Source organism: Convolutriloba macropyga, chromosome 14 (genome assembly GCF_964194025.1).
Source record: "Convolutriloba macropyga chromosome 14, txConMacr16.3, whole genome shotgun sequence".
Classification (NCBI taxonomy): Eukaryota; Metazoa; Xenacoelomorpha; order Acoela; family Convolutidae; genus Convolutriloba; species Convolutriloba macropyga.
The window spans coordinates 28,933,084-28,951,841 of record NC_134481.1 but is presented as its reverse complement, the minus strand read 5'-3'; the positions used below and the strand labels follow the sequence as shown (position 1 = coordinate 28,951,841).

The following is an 18,758-nucleotide window of genomic DNA, read 5'->3' as shown; positions in this document are numbered from 1 at the left end:
TGAATGCTATTCTATGCCATATATTGTTTCTTTTTGTTCGAGGCATGCGCCTAAATCATTTTTGCTAGCGTCGCATTTTTCTGTTTTTTCTTTGTCTACTTCGAAATGTTTGTTTTCTACTATTTTGGCTGTTTGCTGTTTTATGTTGTTAAATGTGTCCGTGTTTTTTGTTCCAATTTGAGTTTGTTTGATGTAGTTGTTTTCTTTTTTAATAATGGGCGTAGTAGTTCAGAGATTTTGGCTGGGTTAGATATGAATTTAAATAGGCGGTGAATGCTGCCCATAAATGACCTTAGTTGCTTTATAGTTTTTGGTGGGTCAAGATTTTGTACTGTTTCCGTTTTTGAAATTAGAGGTGTAACTCCGTTTGCAGTTGTCTGGAAACCGAGCCATTCAATTGTTTGTTTGGGGAATTCACATTTTTGTAAGCTTATTGCTAGTCCTTCATTGTCTAATCTATTTAATCTCTTTTAATTTTTCATGTTCGTTAGAATACCCTTTGTTGCTATTAGAATACCGTCTAGGAATGCGAAGTAGTTGTCGCAACTTATTAGTGTTTTATCATCAGTTTTTTTGGAAAGTTGCTGGCATATCATTCAAGCCATAAAACATGAATCTATATGTACCTATTGCTTTGCCACCTAGTATATTGAAATTGCAATGTTTTGCGATGCTTTCATCTAAGGGAATTTGGCTGTGATTGTATCTTAGATGGATTTTACTGAGCTATCTTGTGGCTTCGTTGTGTTTGTTATTTGAAATATGCAGTGCTAGAGATTCCGTTAGGTGATCGATGCTCTGCATTTGGTATTTGTTTTTGTGTATTGCTCTGTTCTTTTCTTTGGAGTCAAGTGCTATCTTGACTGACTTGTCTTTCTTCACTGTGATTACTACGGGGCTTATAAAAAGTCATTGGGGCATTTATCCAGTCGGATAATTTGGTTATCGTTTTAATTTTTTCCAGTTCCTTTTCGACTTTTTCTACCTAATGGAGTGGTACTCTCGGTCCTTTATGCTGAGTAGGGTTTTTCGATCTGAATAAGGATTTGGCGATCTCATTTTTGCTTTTTCCTAGTCCTGTGCACAGTTAAATTTAGGTTTTTTAAATTACAATTTAGTTATATTTCGTTCGAAGTTGTTTTTATTAATATTGTTTATTGTCTTAACTTGGTTAGTATGTTATTGCGTTAGGGTGAGGCCTAGTTTCTCAAAAACCTCTCTGCCCATTAGGTTTTGTGATTTGTGTTGCACAATTAGTTTGTTTCATTTTGTTGCGTTTCATGATCCTGGGTCTAGATCCAGTTGGAGTTGTCGCACAATTGAAATATCTTTGATGTTGAGACATTAGAAGACATTGGAATCTGGTGTTTTCATTGTACTTCTCCAACTATATTCCTTTCGTTGCTTGCATTACGTTCCTTGCTGTGTCAATGTCCACGAAACTTCTAGGCGACCCGGTGTCTGCCTACCAGTTAGGTTTATAGTTTTTTTCAAAGTTGTCTGAATTGAAATTTCTCCATGAGAAGTTATTTTTATTTTGTTCTATTTATGTTTTCGAATGTTCGTTCGATTAAGTTTATCTTATTCCAGTCCTCCATGAGTTCAGTTATTTACATCGTGGATTCGGGGTCAATTGACTCGGTGTTGTCTTCTTCCTCTAGGGGGTGGGTTCGATTTCTTGAATTTCTGATTCGTTTGTTTTTCACATTTCTTGTTTGAGTTGATTGTCTTTGTGTGTATTCTCCTCTTTGTTTCGGTAGTGGGGGAATTTGTGATCTGCACATTTTTGCGAAGTGTCATTGTTTTTTGCAAATTTTGCACTGAGATATCTTGGCTGGACAGTTGTTGTGGTTGGGTGTGAAGTATCCACCGCACCTCCAACATTGTGGATAGTTTTTCGCTGGGTGTGGGTAGTAGTGCTGGTTTTGTTTTTCTTGAAGAGAGGTGTGCCACTGTCATGTTCCAGTGGGAATTAGTTCCTCGTAATATTTCCTTTTGGTTCTGTTGACCACCTTTTCTTGCTAACGCGAAATTTAGTGCTTGCGCTGGGGTTCTTACCTCCGATAGGATTTCCATTTGCATTGCTGTGCTGTTCATTTTGCCTATGAAGAAATCTTTAACGAGATCTTCCTCCACTGCTCCTAATGCTGCTTTTGCTCCAAGCTCTCTTAGTCTGCTATAGAATGTCTCTAATTTTTCGTGTGACTCTTTTCGCGCGTTTAGAAAGCGATCATAGGTTGTGTTCCTTGGTTTCGTGAATGTGATGGTGAGCTCGTGAGCAAATTCATACGTTGTGCAGGTGTCTATTTCCGTGTGTGGGTTGTTTTGGTGATAGATGCGTGATGCTTCGGTTCCATTTGATAGGTAAACCAAACTTTTTATTTTGGTGTCTGCTTTGTCACAAGGGTAGCAATCAAGGAATGGTCCACGGAATTCGATGGATATAAATTCGTTTTCTCAATTTATCTTTCTTTGATTTCTTATCCCTCTTTCTTGATTCTTCTGACTCATTTGGTCTTGCTTCTTTGAAGGATGGCATTGCTGGATAAAATAAATCCGCTGCCGTTGGTTTGACAAGTAATAATTTATCCATTTTTAGGTTTTCCTTGACCATGCTGGCTAATTTGAATGTGGAGAACCATAGTGACCATTCTTGACATGTCTTTGCTCCTGTCTCTCAACATAAGGGAACTCCTATTAGAGACTTTTGATTGCTTGACTGCGCCATGTTGTGAGTGAACGAACACGACGGTGAAAGAAGTTAATTTTTTCGTATAGCACACAATTATAGATTAATACACATAGCCATAAACTGCACTTTTATCTTTAGGTGCGTTCGCACTTTGAGTGAGCTCAGACAACTACCTGTCAAAGCTAACAATAACGCTTCACTAGCACATTGCATCTATGATCAGCTTCGCTGACTCTGATGTCTTATCACTTTATGTACAACTAAGCATAATAATAGATAGTCATAAAATTTATGAAGTGTTCATAATTAGTAATTGTAAATATCTTGGTTTCCATTTGTGTGCTCCATATGGATTTGAGCACCACAAATTTGATTCCGTTTAGTTTATTGATCATCAATAGTTTTTTAGTTCCCCCTTTTTTCTTTGTACTGTCTTTTCCTCTGATTTTAGCTATATTGCAGCAACTTCTTTTCAAAAGTAATATTGAATTTTTTGGTATTACCTGGTTTTGTAGTTTTTTCATCTTGTCCTTTCAATTAATCTCATCAGTGGTATGTCTCGCTCTATGTGAGGCTCAATTGAAACTCTTCCTTGTTTTCATTTTGCATCAAAACTTTTTAACGATTATGACACTGCTTTTCAAAAAATGTCTGACTTTTGCTTTATTGAGTTTTGCCCCTGTTTGTTGCTTTTTGTTGTCGCCAGACTCTGCACTGTTAATCAGAGGGTCTTGGTTCTTTAGGGTGGATGTTATATTTTCATGTACAACGAATGTCTGTTTTCCCCCAAAAAATTAGTTGACTTTTTGAGTTTTGCACGTATTTGGTTTTTGTACAATGGCTTAGTCTCGTTAAAGCTCTCCGTGACTTTAAGTTTATTGTGATTCTTTGTTAATTCTTTTCACAGCTTTACTCATATGTAACAGTTGTACTGACATATAAACAATTTAATGATAGCAGAGATTTGTTATATTTACTCATGCTTGTTGTTTTGTTGTTGCCTTACTTAGTTTTTCTGAATAACAAACATAAACGCGTTTTAATTGTTTTAGTTCTAGCAGCTAGTAGTTATACTTTCCTTGAAACCATTCGTTTTCAAAAATGTTAGTTTGTTCGGCAGTTTTGACAGTGCTTGTTAATCTATTTGGTTTCATCTTACTACTGACAGATCTCGTTTTTCTAAATGAGGCAAGATTGAATATATTTAGTCGTTCCAGTTTGTTGCTCATGTTTTGACTTTGCAACCATTTAGTTTTTTTGTGTTGCCTACAGTTTTGTCTGTTTTGTGATTGTTGCTCTGAAGTTTTTTGTGTCTTCTAATAAACAGTTATTTTATTCCACCTATTTTCAAAGCGTTTGTTGCAATTCGAATGTCTCAGAATTTGCTATCTGTTGTCATGGTACTTTGTTTCTCATTTGTTATATACAAAAGTGGTGTTTACCGTATGTTTTTATTGAGTAATTTTTTACCCTAATTTTGTTTTCGTGACTTAATCGACAACTTTTGCTAAGGAACTCACAATAAAAATTCTAAGTGAGTTCTCTGTAATTTTGTTTAATTTCGTGTTTGTATTAGTATATTCTACGTTGACTAATAAAAATGACTTTATACGGTTGCTGAGAATCAGGTTTTCACTTTGTCTTATTCTCTTGATTGTAATTCTGGAATTATCCCGCTGGTTTTTTGAAATCGTGCGGTCAGGTTTTTGCTTAAACGTGATTTAACTCTCAAAAATGCTTTTCGTCAATTTCAAAATGTTCCGTGAATTTGGTCGGTTCCGAGATTTGGTCAGCTGAATTTATATCACCGTAATTGATGGTTATGTGAGACCAGCTAATAGAAGAAGCAGTAAGTGATACTGATTCTTTATCAAAATATAACTAATATCAAAATATAACTAATATCAAAAATCAGCGATAAAAAATTTTTTATTAATCTGTCTGAAAAATCTGTTTATTGTCGATTTGGACTTCAAAAGCTCGCGCAGCTATTTTCTTGCAATCCACCAGCTATGTTTGTTATGTTGTCTCGGAATTTGTTTTCGAGAAAGATTTAGAAATATCCACTACCTATTGACATTTCTCTATTTCATTTCTGGAATTAGGCCGAAGTTGAGTCTCAATTAGTTGAGTAAACAATTGAGTTGGTCAAAATTTTCTATAGGCGTCTCTTTGATGGCTTTTGATATTTACTCAAATTTCTGAAGAGCTTCGACAATCTTTCATTTGATTCATGGTAATTTTAATACCCGCCGTCAGCCTCAACGAATTTCAATTGTTTAGGTGTGGTCTTTTTTAAGTTCTGTTCCCACTTTGTTTGACCTTTCTTGTCAATGAGAATTCAAATTTGAGTAGTTATTTTAATCACGCTGGAGTAGTAAGAGGGGCTAAAAGCGAGTAGTGATAAGGCGTGACATTGCTTCAAACTGCTTTAAAGTCGATTGAGAAAAAGGTTTATAAACAGATTTTTGGTTTTTGAGCCTTTTTTGTCATTTGTGGCAATTTGACTGTTTTCGGTGTCTTCTCTTCATTTTCTCTACGAATCTTTTTGAAGGGTGATACGTGTGCTCTAATAAAGCAGATTCGCAGTTGTTTAACCCCACTAAAGGAATCTACTGGTTTTCAAGACTTGGACGCTATGTCTTCAAAATATATAATCGACTGATTAGATTTTGCCTGTTTTTGTAGCTTTTTTGTTGTTAATATATTTAGGCTCGTTAATGAGGGGTTCCGAATGGCTCTCTGTTGAGGTTAGCTCATATTTATATTTGGCTAGAAATCGTTTTTACGAATTTGAGACTACTTGTTTTCTAATTTGTTTGCTTCTTTTCGTCTTTTATCGTCCTAAAACTCAGCCGCTTTATAGACAGCTCTAAGTAGCTGCCTTATGAGTCACATTTTGTATCAATTTAAAGGTTTTAATTCATTTCAATGTTTTTCAAAATTTTGGCTCAAAAATTTTTGTGTTCTGCCGTTTTTTTCGTTGTCTTGTGTTTTTTTTCATTTTGTCTCCTTAATGATAGATCCCATTTCCCATTTTATTAAGAATTTTTTACTTAATCTATTTTTCATTTAAAAACTGATGGTTTTTATCGAATTCGACGCAACTTGTTTTCGAAATTTTGAAATTTTTTCAGATTATTCGAATTGTGTTAGTAGTTTCATTTGATCTGTCACTTAATCTCACTAATATTTTTATAGGTTTTGAAACCAGTCTTGATTGAAACTACTTATTTGTTTCATTCATAGTTAATATTGTTCACGATTTTTGCCCCTTTTTTGTAATTGTTTTTTTCCTGTTCAGTCCTTCCATTTGCTGTCTATTTAGGTATAATTGAATCCATTTAGGGGATTCAATTTACTGCTAATGGTTTTTGTTGACTTTGAGACCATTTATTTTTCAATTTTTTGAGCTTTTGCTTGTTGTGTGCATTTGTTGCTACTTTTGGTACGCGGACGCCAATTTTTATTTTTGCTTTAATTTAAGTTTACATATGCTTTCCATCTGTAGATAACGTGAAAGAAATTGAAGACTTAGGTTTTCTTGGCATGTTTTTTTGACTTTTTTTCACTTTTTTGCAATGAAATCAATCTTAAAAACAGTTTTCTGCCAAATGTTTTTCTTTTTACTTTGTATCTCAGTGATTTTGTACAAAAATTAGTATTTTCTGTCTGATAGATTACAATTTTTAAAAAATGAATTTTCGGTTCTTCCCATTTATAGCTACCCCTCAAGTTTAGGGATCGTAACCACCCAAATTACCGTAAATGTATCATAATGGGGGAGGGGACATTAATGATGAAGACCCGTTTTTCCTTTTTTTGTTTGTGAAAAACCCAGCTTGATTCGAAGCGACTATTACCTCTTGGTAAACAAACAATTGAACAGTGTATTCTTTTAGTGAAATTCTGTTCCTCGGAGTTTAAGCCAATGAGATTGAACCACAAACAATGGGTGCAGAACCCGATAGCGGTGCTGGATGGCAACTACCCCTCTGGCACAGAGTGCTATTACCAGGTTGAACCACTGGACGACGACTGTCACACAGTGCTTCACTTCCAACAGAACCCATTTGAACTCAAAGAAGAGTGTGAAACATGGGCCATTGAGGTAACTAAAACTATGTCCTGTCGTAACAAATATTTCCTGCTAAGCAAAGTGTTCGCCAGTAGTTTTAGAGCTGTTGGCCCGAGGTTAGTCGGTTATGTTCTGGTTTAGCAGAATTTTTATAAGACTGAGATGTCGTGTGACTTTGTAATTCCAGTTTACTTTTTGATGGTTAATGATTGTGCTCTAATTTTATTCATTGTGCAATTAAGATGCCAGAAAAGTAGGTCGACAAATCGCCCGATTTGTTCTTCAGTGACAAGCAGATTCAATTGTGATTTTTGGGGTTAAGTTACTTTCGCGTTCCCTTCTAACAGCCACTAAGTGATAAGAGCAATTAGCGTTCGGCTAGTGGTTTTATACAATTCAAAGAATTTTTACAATTCAAAGAATTTGAATTGTATTGGTGCGCTGTCTTTTTTTAAGATCTGTTTGCACATTTTCATGATTTTTGAAGTCAAATTGGAGTATTGATTTTGGTCACGCCGAAACAGGAAATGGAGCGAAAAAGCGATTGGTTTTGCGGCGTGAATTTTTTGCTCTAATTTTAAAGTAGAGTGCGAATACGGTGTTAGAAAAAAATTTGCATTCTGGGTAGTGGTTTTGTGTTCACATGCGGCGATTTCTTTTTGATTTTTTACTGTTTTTTCGATTTTTTGGATCGGAATTTTTTCTTAATGGTTTTCCCAATCAATTCATAGTTCATTCTAGACCTAGTTTTTTGTTTGAACCAAATTTCCATTTCTCGCTAATGGTTTTTTGTTCACACGCGGCATTTTTACATTGATTTTCTGTTTTCTTTTTTTTTGATCTAATGTTTTTTTAGAAATGGTTTTTCCCATCCATTCATAGTCCCTTCTATGTCTAGTTTTCTGTTTAGTCAATGAAAATTCTTTGAATTGTACGTCAGGACTTGTCCTGCGTTGTTTTTGTCAACCACTCATCCAAGCAAGCCACATTAAAAAGAAAAGTTATGTGGAGGGCTGTTAGCTGCTGTAAATAAATTTTCCAAAATTTAATACTTCAGGGTAGATTTTCCAGCTGAGCTTGGATCTTTGATTTCGATTTTTTAGATTCGCTATTGAAGAACAAAAAACGCACAGTCTGAACCAGATTTTCTAAACATTAAATGGAACCTTCCAAAAAACCCAGGACATATCACAGCGAATGATTGGAATAGAGAAACTTTGGAGATCAACAAGAAGAGATGCCAAAACCTTTTGAAATAGTTGTCTGCTCGAATTAACTTATAAGAAGATGATGTCAATCACAACATCAGAAGAGAGCAAAAAAATTACAAGTGAGGTAGAAACGACGGGTGCAGCGCAGGTGAAATGTGTACAGCATTTGGAATGTGAGAACATCAAAAAATGAATGCAGAAAATACACTGTTGCTCATTGCAAAAGAATTGTTTCAAGAAAGGTGTAGTCTCAGCAGAAATAAACAAATCAACGTTGAAAGACAAATCAAGTTGCTTATAGCTTCCGAAATGATTTCTGTGGATGGAACACGTGTGTTTGAAATATTGTTCCGGGTAAGCAATTGATTTATCAGTGAAATTACTGTCACAACAAAAAGAAACCTTGAACACGTCGAAGCTACAGTTAGATCCTCTTCGAGACTAGATAACTGCTGAAAAATCAAGCGCAACCGTGTTTAACACAAGGAGTAATGAAGTAATTTCTAACTGTCCGCTTTCAATCAATAACTCAACGAAAAACAGTTGAGATCCTTGATTTTGTTTATGGCCGAATGCTCAAATTTAGCGAACACATCATAACTCTAAAAACAAAACGCCAAAATGCTTGAAATGACTGGTGTAGCGCCAAAGAGACACACCATAAAATACAAAGCAATCGTCCGTTCTAAACTGCCCCAAATATGGTCGCCGTCCGGCTGCAACAAAAACTGGAGCCAACTCAAAGCGCGCACAAAACATCGCCAACCGCACAATAATTAGATGTAAAAAAAATGTCGCGCCAACTACTTACGCGACTAAGTGAAAGCTCGCAGAAGTGTGTGCGCAGCTGGTCTTAGCCGACAGAACCACTGATCCAGTCATCGAACTAACCTAACTAGTAGTTGTTGTCCCATGAGACCGACCTTAAATGACCATTATTGGGTGTTGGCGCCATTACTAAACAGCAGCAGAAGCCATTACATATCAAGAATTCAAATTTGAAACAAAGTCAGAGTTCGGACAGCGTTTCGTACACTTATTATTTGCGTAAGGACACCACCGAAGAAACACCGTTTATAGCAAACGATTAGGGTAAACTCCAAGCCATCTATGAAGTCATCGATAAGAATTGCATCATATCCACAAGTGTTGCTATTACCAATTATATGGTTCAAAAGTGCATTTCTCATTTTGCCTATTTGCTTTTAATAGCCGCACAGTGATAGCTGGGGCTATTATTGGCCTTCTCTTGGTTTTTTACAATTCAAAGAATTTGAATTGTATTGGGGCGCTGTCTTTTTACGACTCGAAGAGGAGTATTGGTTTTCTCTCGGTTTTTTTTTACAGGATGTAGATTTGTTCACGCGGCATTTTGACCTAAAAGCGAAAGTGAGAAAAGCTGTCTTGGTGAACAGATTTTCACTAAGCGAGAGAAGTGTTTTGATCATGCGCTGCGTTTAGTGAATGACTTTTTGACTTTGAAAAGTAGTTTTTGACTGAAATGCAAATATAGATAACCGTTTTTAGCCGTTTTTTCGTCTAAGTGGCCCAAATTTTTTGCTTTTAAATTGGTTCCTTGTAGAAATAAATTTTATTCGATACTATATTGAAATGACAACCTCAGAAATTGATGCCACAGTGTTTTGTAGAGCCTGAAAATGCGTTTCAATTTGAAAATTGGCACATAATTCTTGATTTTTTTTGTTAATTTTTGGCTTTTTTCTTTTAATTTCTTCTTTTTTGGATCTTTTAACCGTTTTTTATGTCAAAAATCAGTAATATAGCAATTGCTCTCACTGAAAATTCCTCTACTCAACGCCTCTTTCTACCTCGATGTAATTTTGTTCAATGAAATTGTACTTATGCTAATCCGATTTTGGTAGTTTTTTCCGATTTTCGTCAGTTTTTTCTTTGTATTTTGGTTGTAATTGCTAGAAATAGATTTTTTGTGCAACATGAGGGACTTTAATTTCGTTTCAATAAAAATTCAATGATTTTTTGGCGTTAAGTTTTGAGAAAACAGTTAAATCTTTTTCATAAATGCAGTCTTAACTTAAAAGTTCTTTGACCATTTTTTTTGCAAAATGTTTCAATGTTTCTTATTTATGAATTCTGCTTTTTCCTATTTTTTGGTGTCTTCAGGAGGATAGATTTTTGTATCGGAGGACTAGTTATCTTTTCTCTGTCTTGAATGCTGAACAATGAAATGTATTCGTTTTTCTTGAATTTTTTGAATTGATTTTAAACTTTCAAAAATCAAGAAACTCCTTTTGTTACGGTGTTCCTTACATTGTGCCCATATTCTTCACATTCTAGTTATTATCATTCTAGCTTTGTCTTGGCACTTAATTTTATTTTCGGTATATTGATTTTTTCAGTTGTAAAAATTGAACGATTTCAGCTTTTTCTTAGATTTTTGTCCTTTCTTTGGTGTACAATTGATTTCATTCAACAAATGGCAGTACTGAGAAGTTGATAGCAAGCCTTTTCCAAAATTTCCACTTATGACTATCTACTGCAGCTTTCTTCCGGCCTTGGTGTTAATTTAAACGATTTTTTGCCTTTGAACATTCTTCTGCTGCTTATGTCTTTTCTATGATTAATTTTATTTCTGATTTAGTAGGAAATCATGTTGTCTAGCTTATGTACAAAGAGGAACAGTATGTGTGTGTTGTTTTTTGTCTTTATCGCAGTGATTAGAAGTGTAATCATAGGTGTTTTCTGATTCTTAAATTTGAGCTTTCTTTTTTAAAAAGATTTAACTTAGTTTCTAAGATTATTATCTGCCGTTTGCTTTCGCGATCTTTTTCAGATTGGAATCATGAATTATTTGAGGGCTATTGATAACCTTGCAAGCTTTTTCAGACTATCAGGTTTTTGACCACCTTAATTATATTGGATTTTTTAGCGTTACCAAACGTTTTCAATAATATAAAATTTTGCTGCATTTTGTTTCTCTTGTTGACAGTGGTTTAAGTTTCACCAATTTTTTTTACCAGACCTGGAGAGGTAGTGAATTAATGGTTTAATACAAAATGTAGTGGCTTCCGCTGCAATTACGGTTTTGTTAGCGAAGTTTTAACGCTTCGAGTCGCTTCTGGAATTCTTCCGGCTATGTTTTTTTTTTCAGATCTGTTCACACATTTTCATGATTTTTGAAGTCAAATTGGAGTGGTGATTTTGGTCACGCCGAAACAGGAAATGGAGCGAAAAAGCGATTGGTTTTGCGGCGTGAATTTTTTGCTCTAATTTTAAAGTAGAGAGAAAACGGTGTGTGAACAAAAATTCGGTTTCTCGGCAGTTTTTTTTTGTTCACATGCGGCAATTTCACTCTGATTTTTACTGTTTTTTCGATTTTTTGGATCGGATTTTTTTCTAAATGGTTTTCCCAATCCATTCACAGCTCATTCTAGGCCTAGTTTTTTGTTTGAATTAAATTTTCATTTCTCGCTAGTGGTTTTTTTGTTCACATGCGGCATTTTGACATTGATTTTCTGTTTATTTCTTATGTTGGAGTATGGAGTGGTGATTTTGGTCACGCCGAAACAGGAAATGGAGCGAAAAAGCGAGTGGTTTTGCGGCGTGAATTTTTTTCGCTCTAATTTTAAAGTAGAGTGAGAAAACGGGGTTTGAAAAAAAATTCGCTTTCTCGCTAGTGGTTTTTTGTTCACATGCGGAAATTTCACTTTGGTTTTTACTATTATTTTCGATTTTTTCGAGCGGATTTTTTTCTAAATGGGTTTTTCAATCCATTAATAGTTCATTCCAGGTCTAGTTTTTTGTTTAGTCAATGAAAATTCTTTGAATTGTGCGTCAGGACTTGTCCTGCTATGTTTTTTTATTTCGTCGTCATGATTTTTGTTACGACCATATGACGTCACAGCCACTTTTTGTTCATTCGTTCATGTAACTTCAACTGAAATGCTTGTGTGACGTCATTTTTCGCTCTTAGTGGAGCGAGTTTTTTGTTCATGCGCGTGATTAAATTTTTGGTCACACTTGACTAACCTCACTCTCAAAAATGACTTCCTCACTTTGAAATTGACTTTTATTTACTTTAATTCAAAGAGATAATGTCAAATGGGTGTGTGTCCATCTAAATGAAGGTTATTAGAGAGCAGCTAATAGATGCAGCAAAAACTTTACAGATTTTTAATCAAAATATAACAGATCAGCCTTCAATGAAAAGACGAATTTTTTTGGTCTGTCTTTTTTACTGTTTTTTTAGACTGCGGATCTACGAATCTATTGCGGCTATTTTCTGGCAATCTGCCAGCTATGTTAAATTGTTAATAGCCGCGTCAGCAATTCCAGGCGGCTACTGTTGTGCTCCTTATTTTTTACAATTCAAAGAATCTGAATTGTATTGGGGCGCTGTTTTTAAGATGTGTGCACATATTTTTTAATGACTTTGATCTTTCAAAACGGGATGAACAGGTAAATCCCAGCGGGCATTGTTTCATTAAAGGCCCAAAGTGGACTTTAGTAGTCGTTCAAGTGCTTAGAGTGGTGCAGCTGCTGGGATGTCCTCAATTTATGGTTAAAAGGTAATTTTTAGGAGTATTTGGGCTCAAAATGGTGCAATTTTTCATGTTTTTTTTTAATTATTTTAGTTTTTTGTTTGGTTACTCTTGGGTTGAAGTTATTTAAAGCTGATGAAGGCCTTTTGCGAGACAAAAAAACTTGTCATTGTCATTTTATGAGCTATATGTGTTGGTAATACAAACATAAACACGAAAAATGATACTAATTTTTGCATTTTTTTCAAGTTTTTTGAAAATTTTTTTAGTTTTTTGAGTTTTTCCAGCTTCAGGGGCCAGGGAGTCTCCTTTAAGGTTTGATAATAGGGCACTGTATAGTTGCTAGTAACAATAGATTGGTTTTTGATATTTTAATGTCTCGAGTTTTGGCATTTGTTTGATAAAATCTGCATTTTTTTAAGGTTTTTGTCATTTCTGTTATTTTTTCATTCTCAAGTGCCAGAAAACTACGGTCTGATTAAATTACTGCATGAATGTTAGTTTCAATGGATTTGTTTTCAACAATTCAGCCTGTCGAATTTTAAATTTTTTCTGATAAAATTTGCAATTTTTTTTAAGTTTTAAAACATTTGTCTTTTCAGTTTTTCTTGCCTAATCAGCCAGATAACTTCATACAAGGTCTGATAGTATGTTATTAAATAGTTGCTAGGGGGCAATTGAATTGTTTTCAACATTTTAATGGATCAAATTTTTTTCACAATATTTTCATCAACGTTTCATTAAAATTTGCAATTGGTTTCATTTTAAAAAAAAAAATTTTTGGTCATTTTCGAGAGTTGATCGATCGTCAAGGGCCACTGAATTTTTCAGGCCTTGCAGATATAATACTTCACTAATTAAAGGTCAATAGTGTGCATCTAAATAGTGCTAAAATTATATGCCATAATTCCTGAGGGATAGTCTTGATTTTTAGTATCGAATATTAATTTTGAAAAAGCTCCACTAGGGCTTTTTCTTTGTAGAGCAAATGTGTCTCAATTTTCAATAGACCATTTTCAATAGATTGTGTAATTTAATCGATTTGGTTGCTTACTGTTTGTATTGTATTTAGAACCTCAAGAAATTATTACCAAGAGCAGTTGGCGCCCAAATTTAATTAATCAGTTTTAGTTTTAAACGCTCAGGAATTTTCGTAAGTTAATTGAGCTTTCTAACAAGAAGCTCGCAACGAAATTATCATCGACTGAAGCCTTCAGTAGTAGATTGAATATAGTATATCACTAAGGATATTCTTAACTTTAATCAGTTAAAGTTACAGTCCTTTATACGACCGAGCGACTATTACTTTTGACGAGATTATTAATCAATTGGAACAGTGAAGAACCAGGCTCGTGTGAAGATCGGGTTGACCTGATATTCGTGAGCAACCGCAACATCGGAGCCCATGAAGACGTATACAAAACGCAAACAGCAATTAAGTCGCAAAGAATACAGACAAATTCTTAAAGAAGTCCATCAAAGTACAGTCTTTGAGCACCTGAACTGATGTCCGAAATATGAACGCCCACATGTTGTATACCACATCACCTGCAACAAGATCCAACCTACCCCAAGATCGCTTACCCCTATAAAGATAGCAATCTGTGGTCGTAATAACAGCAGTCTAACACCACTGCGGTTTTGATGCAGGAATGTCGCCGCTCCACAGTCCCACAAACCAAAGTCCCGCTAGGAATATCCGTCGAACATAGTCTGTTACGCAGCTAAAACAATAGAAAAAAATGGTTAGAGGTGAAATTCCTGACGCTTAGTAAGGGAATGATTGCTTTATTGGTGAACTAAGTCGGTGTCCTATTGTTAAGATTTTACGTCATACAATTGTACGGCGTATAACATCACATATTTATTAATTGCTCTTAAATGAAGTTTGTAGCGATTATATTAGTCCCGTGGTCTTTTTATGCGATGTTTTATGTGACTTTTTGTCCTCAAAAAGGGATAAACAGGTGAAGTCCGGAGGGCATTATTTGGCTGAGCAGCTCTCTTAGAGCTCCATTAGTCTCTAAGTATTCGTTTCACTTTTATTGTTTTGAGGACGCATCCATTCATTGTGTGAAGAGTGGTTCCTAATACCCCTCAGTCACCCCGGCCCCACCACCGCTCTCGTCGTCCACCCTCCTCTACCTGGCCATTTTGGACCCCCTTCGTCCTGCCCTCCCAACCTCCTCCCCTGAGACCCCCCCCCCCCCAACCCCCCAATACACATCCTAGTGCCAGCATCCCTAAGCCCCAGCTGGCTTTACCGAATTAGGAAAAAGGAATAAAATAGGGATCTTTTCCGTTTGTGCCCCCAGAGCGTTATGCACACCTCTCCCCCCATTATGCACGTGTCATTACGTAGAAAATCATTGTTAAAATATTATGGCATGTAAACGAAATCTAAAGATCCAAAAATATAAAGAAAGAATAAATAAGTACCTCAAAAATTTCGTGAAATCCTATTTTTGCGAAGAGGTCTTATTTTGGACCCGATTGCCGTCGTCTATTGTTCGTCCAAATAATTATGTTACAATTGATTCCAGGAGGAAAAAAAAACTTGAAAAGGTTAGCTGAGGACAATTAGCCCTATCATTATGATGCTAGTTAGCTGGCCTTTAAATTGCAAAATTTGAAAAAAGGAAAGGTTTACTAATTTATGCGATCTGCGTTTAGCCTTTCGCATGCTCGCGCTGATGTCGGCATCCTATATATTAAACGCGTGAGCTCTAAAATGGGACAAAGTTTTTGCATGTTTAAGGGGCCTCTCGAAGGGCATGTTTAAGAGCTTCATTGGGCAGCATTGTTAAGCGAGCCAACAATGCAGAGGTACAAGTAATATGTCCAGGAGCCAACGGAAAATCAGTTTTTCTTCCAGTGCATAATTTCAACGAACTCCATAAACTGAAAGACGTTGCAAAAAAATCTCTACTTCGGTCGGAAACAAAAAATCTTTAAAGAGAAGGCCGACAGACTCATCTGGGTTTTCACTAGATTCATAAAATTCATCCATTGATTTGAATGGTTGTGAATATGAAAATGTGGTCGGTGCCTATATGAAATGTTAAATGGCCGAGAATATGAAAAATTAAAAAATGTTAAAGCTTCTTCCTTTTTTTCTAATTTTATAACTTCTTTTAAAATTTTTTCTGCTGAATTTTTTTGATTTAATTTTCTCCAATTACTATAAAAAATTGTGGAGATTTTTGTTTCAATATTCGTTCAATAAATGAAAACTTGTCAAAACTTTTGAACTTCTTTGAACACCTAGAAATTCAACCTGAGGTTAGAGTTTTAACTCAAGCATGGCAAAAACAAAGTTCAGCTTTCAATAAAATCCAAAGTTACAGAGAATTTTTTCACTCAGTGAACAGAAATAAGGCAAGTGAGTTCGTAATTTTTATTGCAAACTCTATCTCTAGCTTAGAAACCAAAACGTCTCTAAACCTGTTTTGATAATCTAGTAATGGAAATTTCTATAGGCACTTCTAAGTTCAGAGTTATTGGTGTGTGTAACTCGCCGAATAATCAGGTAAACAAGTTTCGCGACCATCTTGATTCACTATTTGAGTTTAATAAACAGTTTTTGTTTTTTTTGTAGGGGATTTCAATATAAATATTTTTGAACAAAATTAAACGATCAGTAATTACCAGAGCATCTTAGCCTCCTTCAATTATTAAATTCTAAATCCACGTAGACCTACAAAAGTTTCTAGGGATAAAGAAACTTGCATCGACCACTTTTCGTGTAAACAGTCAATAGTTTCAGGAAATACTTCAATTGATTGCGCAGTAACAGATCATTTAGGTATTTCGCTTGCAACTAATGTAAGGTTTCATATAAATGACACAACAGAAACTTTCCGGCGTGATATTGGAAAATACCGAAATGATGACTATCAATGTAGGCCACTTTACCATCTTTGTTGATCTGGAAAAAATGAAAACGAGGAAACAAATGGAAACCTTCAGGAGCAATTCCTAAAATTCCATGATTGTCTTCTTGATTGTATTAATAAATACTATCCCGATCGAAAAGTTTTTCTCAACCTGAAGAAACAATAAAAAAAATTGACACCTGCTGTCAAAAGAGATAACAAAAAACACAAATTTCTCTGAAAATGGAAAACTAGTAAAACCTCGGAGGACAGGAAACTAAGAAAAACAGAGGAATAAAGTTTTAGCTGTAATGCGAGCTGAAGAAAATCGTAGAAATGTAAACCAGATAAGAAATCATATGCGAGATAAAGGTAAAGCTTTTTTAAAGTACATCAAAACAAATGAGGTACCAATCAAATAAATTGTCGCTGGTGGATTTGACGGAAGAAATAACGAACCCCTCCAAATGTTTAGCCATATTGTTTCGCTTTTTTTGCAAATTTAATAAATAAAAGTATGTGCTCCGGTATCTTTTCAAACAGTTTGAAAATAGCTAAAATTAGTCCCCTCTATAAAGAAGATTGTATGCAGAATACTTTTTTATATCGTCCCCTTTCATTGCTCTTTTTTCAGCAAACATTTTGATGAAAAGTTCATGTCGTTTAAGTTTTTTTTAAAAAAATTCTTGTTTGCCCTGCCAATACGGTTTTAGATCTAGGAATACTATACAGGCTGTCATGAAGCTTATTGAACTTGTCAGAGAAAGCCTTAGCAAAAAAAGGTTGCAAGCCCTTTCTTAGATTTTTCAAAAGCGTCTGACAGATCACATACTTTTAGACAAGTTCAACAACTTCAAAGGAATCAAGATTGTTGTACCGCGGGGTTCAATAATGGGTCCCCTTTTGTTTTTAATTCGTATCAGTGATTTGGAACAAGTAGCAGTGAACAACAATATCGATTTGACCCTATTGATGACTGCAATTTCACTGCGTATGATAAATTGGATGCTCTGAACGTACTCAGAAAAGAAATACCAGAGATAAAGAAATGGTGTGAGACAAATCGGCTTCAATTGAATTCAAACAAATCAAAAACCCTTATTTTCTCAAGTGTAAAAAATTGTCCTGTGTCTTATTTGTGAAAGTACAAAATTTGTGAAAGTACAAAATGTTTAGGAGTGATTGTGGATAATAGGTTGAAATCCAAAGACCATGTATCATATGTTTGTCGAAAACTCTCAAAATTGTGTGGTTACTTGATATACACTAAAAGCGTCTGAACCATGAGCATAGAATAATGTTTTAAATTTACTATATTAAACCAATTATTCAATATGGCCTCATTTTTTATGGGCCCACTTCAAAAGTACCTTAGAACCCATGTTCATGTTACAGAAAAAAATTTTACGAATTTTTTTCAGTAAACCAAAATTTCAGAGAACAAAAATACTTTTCCCAAACAGTAAGATTATGAGTTTTTCTGCTCAGAGATTCTGAAGGAAGAACTTTGCGGAAAAACAAATTTTTTCACAAGATGAGGCTTCAAAACAGATATCTACATGATTCACGCGAGGCACGATGTTTACGACCTCTAAATAGGTTATACGCCCTCGAGATTTCAACTGAAATAAAAATAAGACCTAACGATTAAGAAGTGAAAAAATTGTTAAGAACATTTCTACAAACTTTCTCATAGGTAACGATCATGTGTGGGACCTTTTCTCATAAACTTTGCTGTGCTCCGTGTTTTTAATCCGTGTGTTGTTTCTGCTCTTCTCTTATAAGTTACATTTGATCATTTTTCGCATTTTTGAAACCATGATAATTCCTGATGAATAAAGATTGGCAGTTCTTGCTAGACTGTATGTTGTTGACCATAGAAAACCTACTTGGAAACATTCATTTGCCTGTCAATTTTGTAAATGGTTCTTCAATAAACTTCTAAATGGTTCTTCAGTAAGTGGTTCTTCATAAACTTGTTCTTCGAACATATTGAGAGAGGTCAATGACCTAAAAGGCTAAGTAGATGGGTGGGAGCCAAACCTGGGACAAAACTTTTTGTCAGGTGTAGTTACCACGAGGCTATGAGGGCTTGAAAGTTTGCTCGCTCAGAGGGAGGATTTACGGTCCTGGGTACTAAATTTTTTTAATTGCCCTCGAAGGATGTTTGAAGTAATCATTGTTAACGTGTTTCTTTGCAAAGTTTTAGCTTCACAGATGTTTAAGGTGCCTCTCAAAGCACATGTTCAAGAGCTGCATCGGGCAGCTTGTTTAAGCGAACATATCGAGAGAGGTCAATGACCTAAAAGGCTAAAAGTAGATGGGTAAGAACCGAACCTGGGACAAAAGACTTTTCGTCAGGTGCAGTTACCACGAGGCTAA

The 18,758-nt window shown here is 35.2% G+C and overlaps 2 protein-coding genes across 2 annotated transcripts in view; one reads left to right on the top strand and one right to left on the bottom strand.

Moving 5' to 3' along the window:
• LOC142353214 (uncharacterized) overlaps positions 1-18,758 on the top strand; it is a 712,302-nt gene that overhangs the window by 536,514 nt on the left and 157,030 nt on the right. Inside the window, exon 6 of the mRNA XM_075405443.1 lies at positions 6,595-6,803. Within this exon, the coding sequence (XP_075261558.1) occupies positions 6,595-6,803 (209 nt within the window). The remainder of the gene's footprint in view (positions 1-6,594; positions 6,804-18,758) is intronic.
• LOC142353212 (uncharacterized) overlaps positions 1-18,758 on the bottom strand; it is a 276,576-nt gene that overhangs the window by 149,409 nt on the left and 108,409 nt on the right. The window lies entirely within an intron of this gene.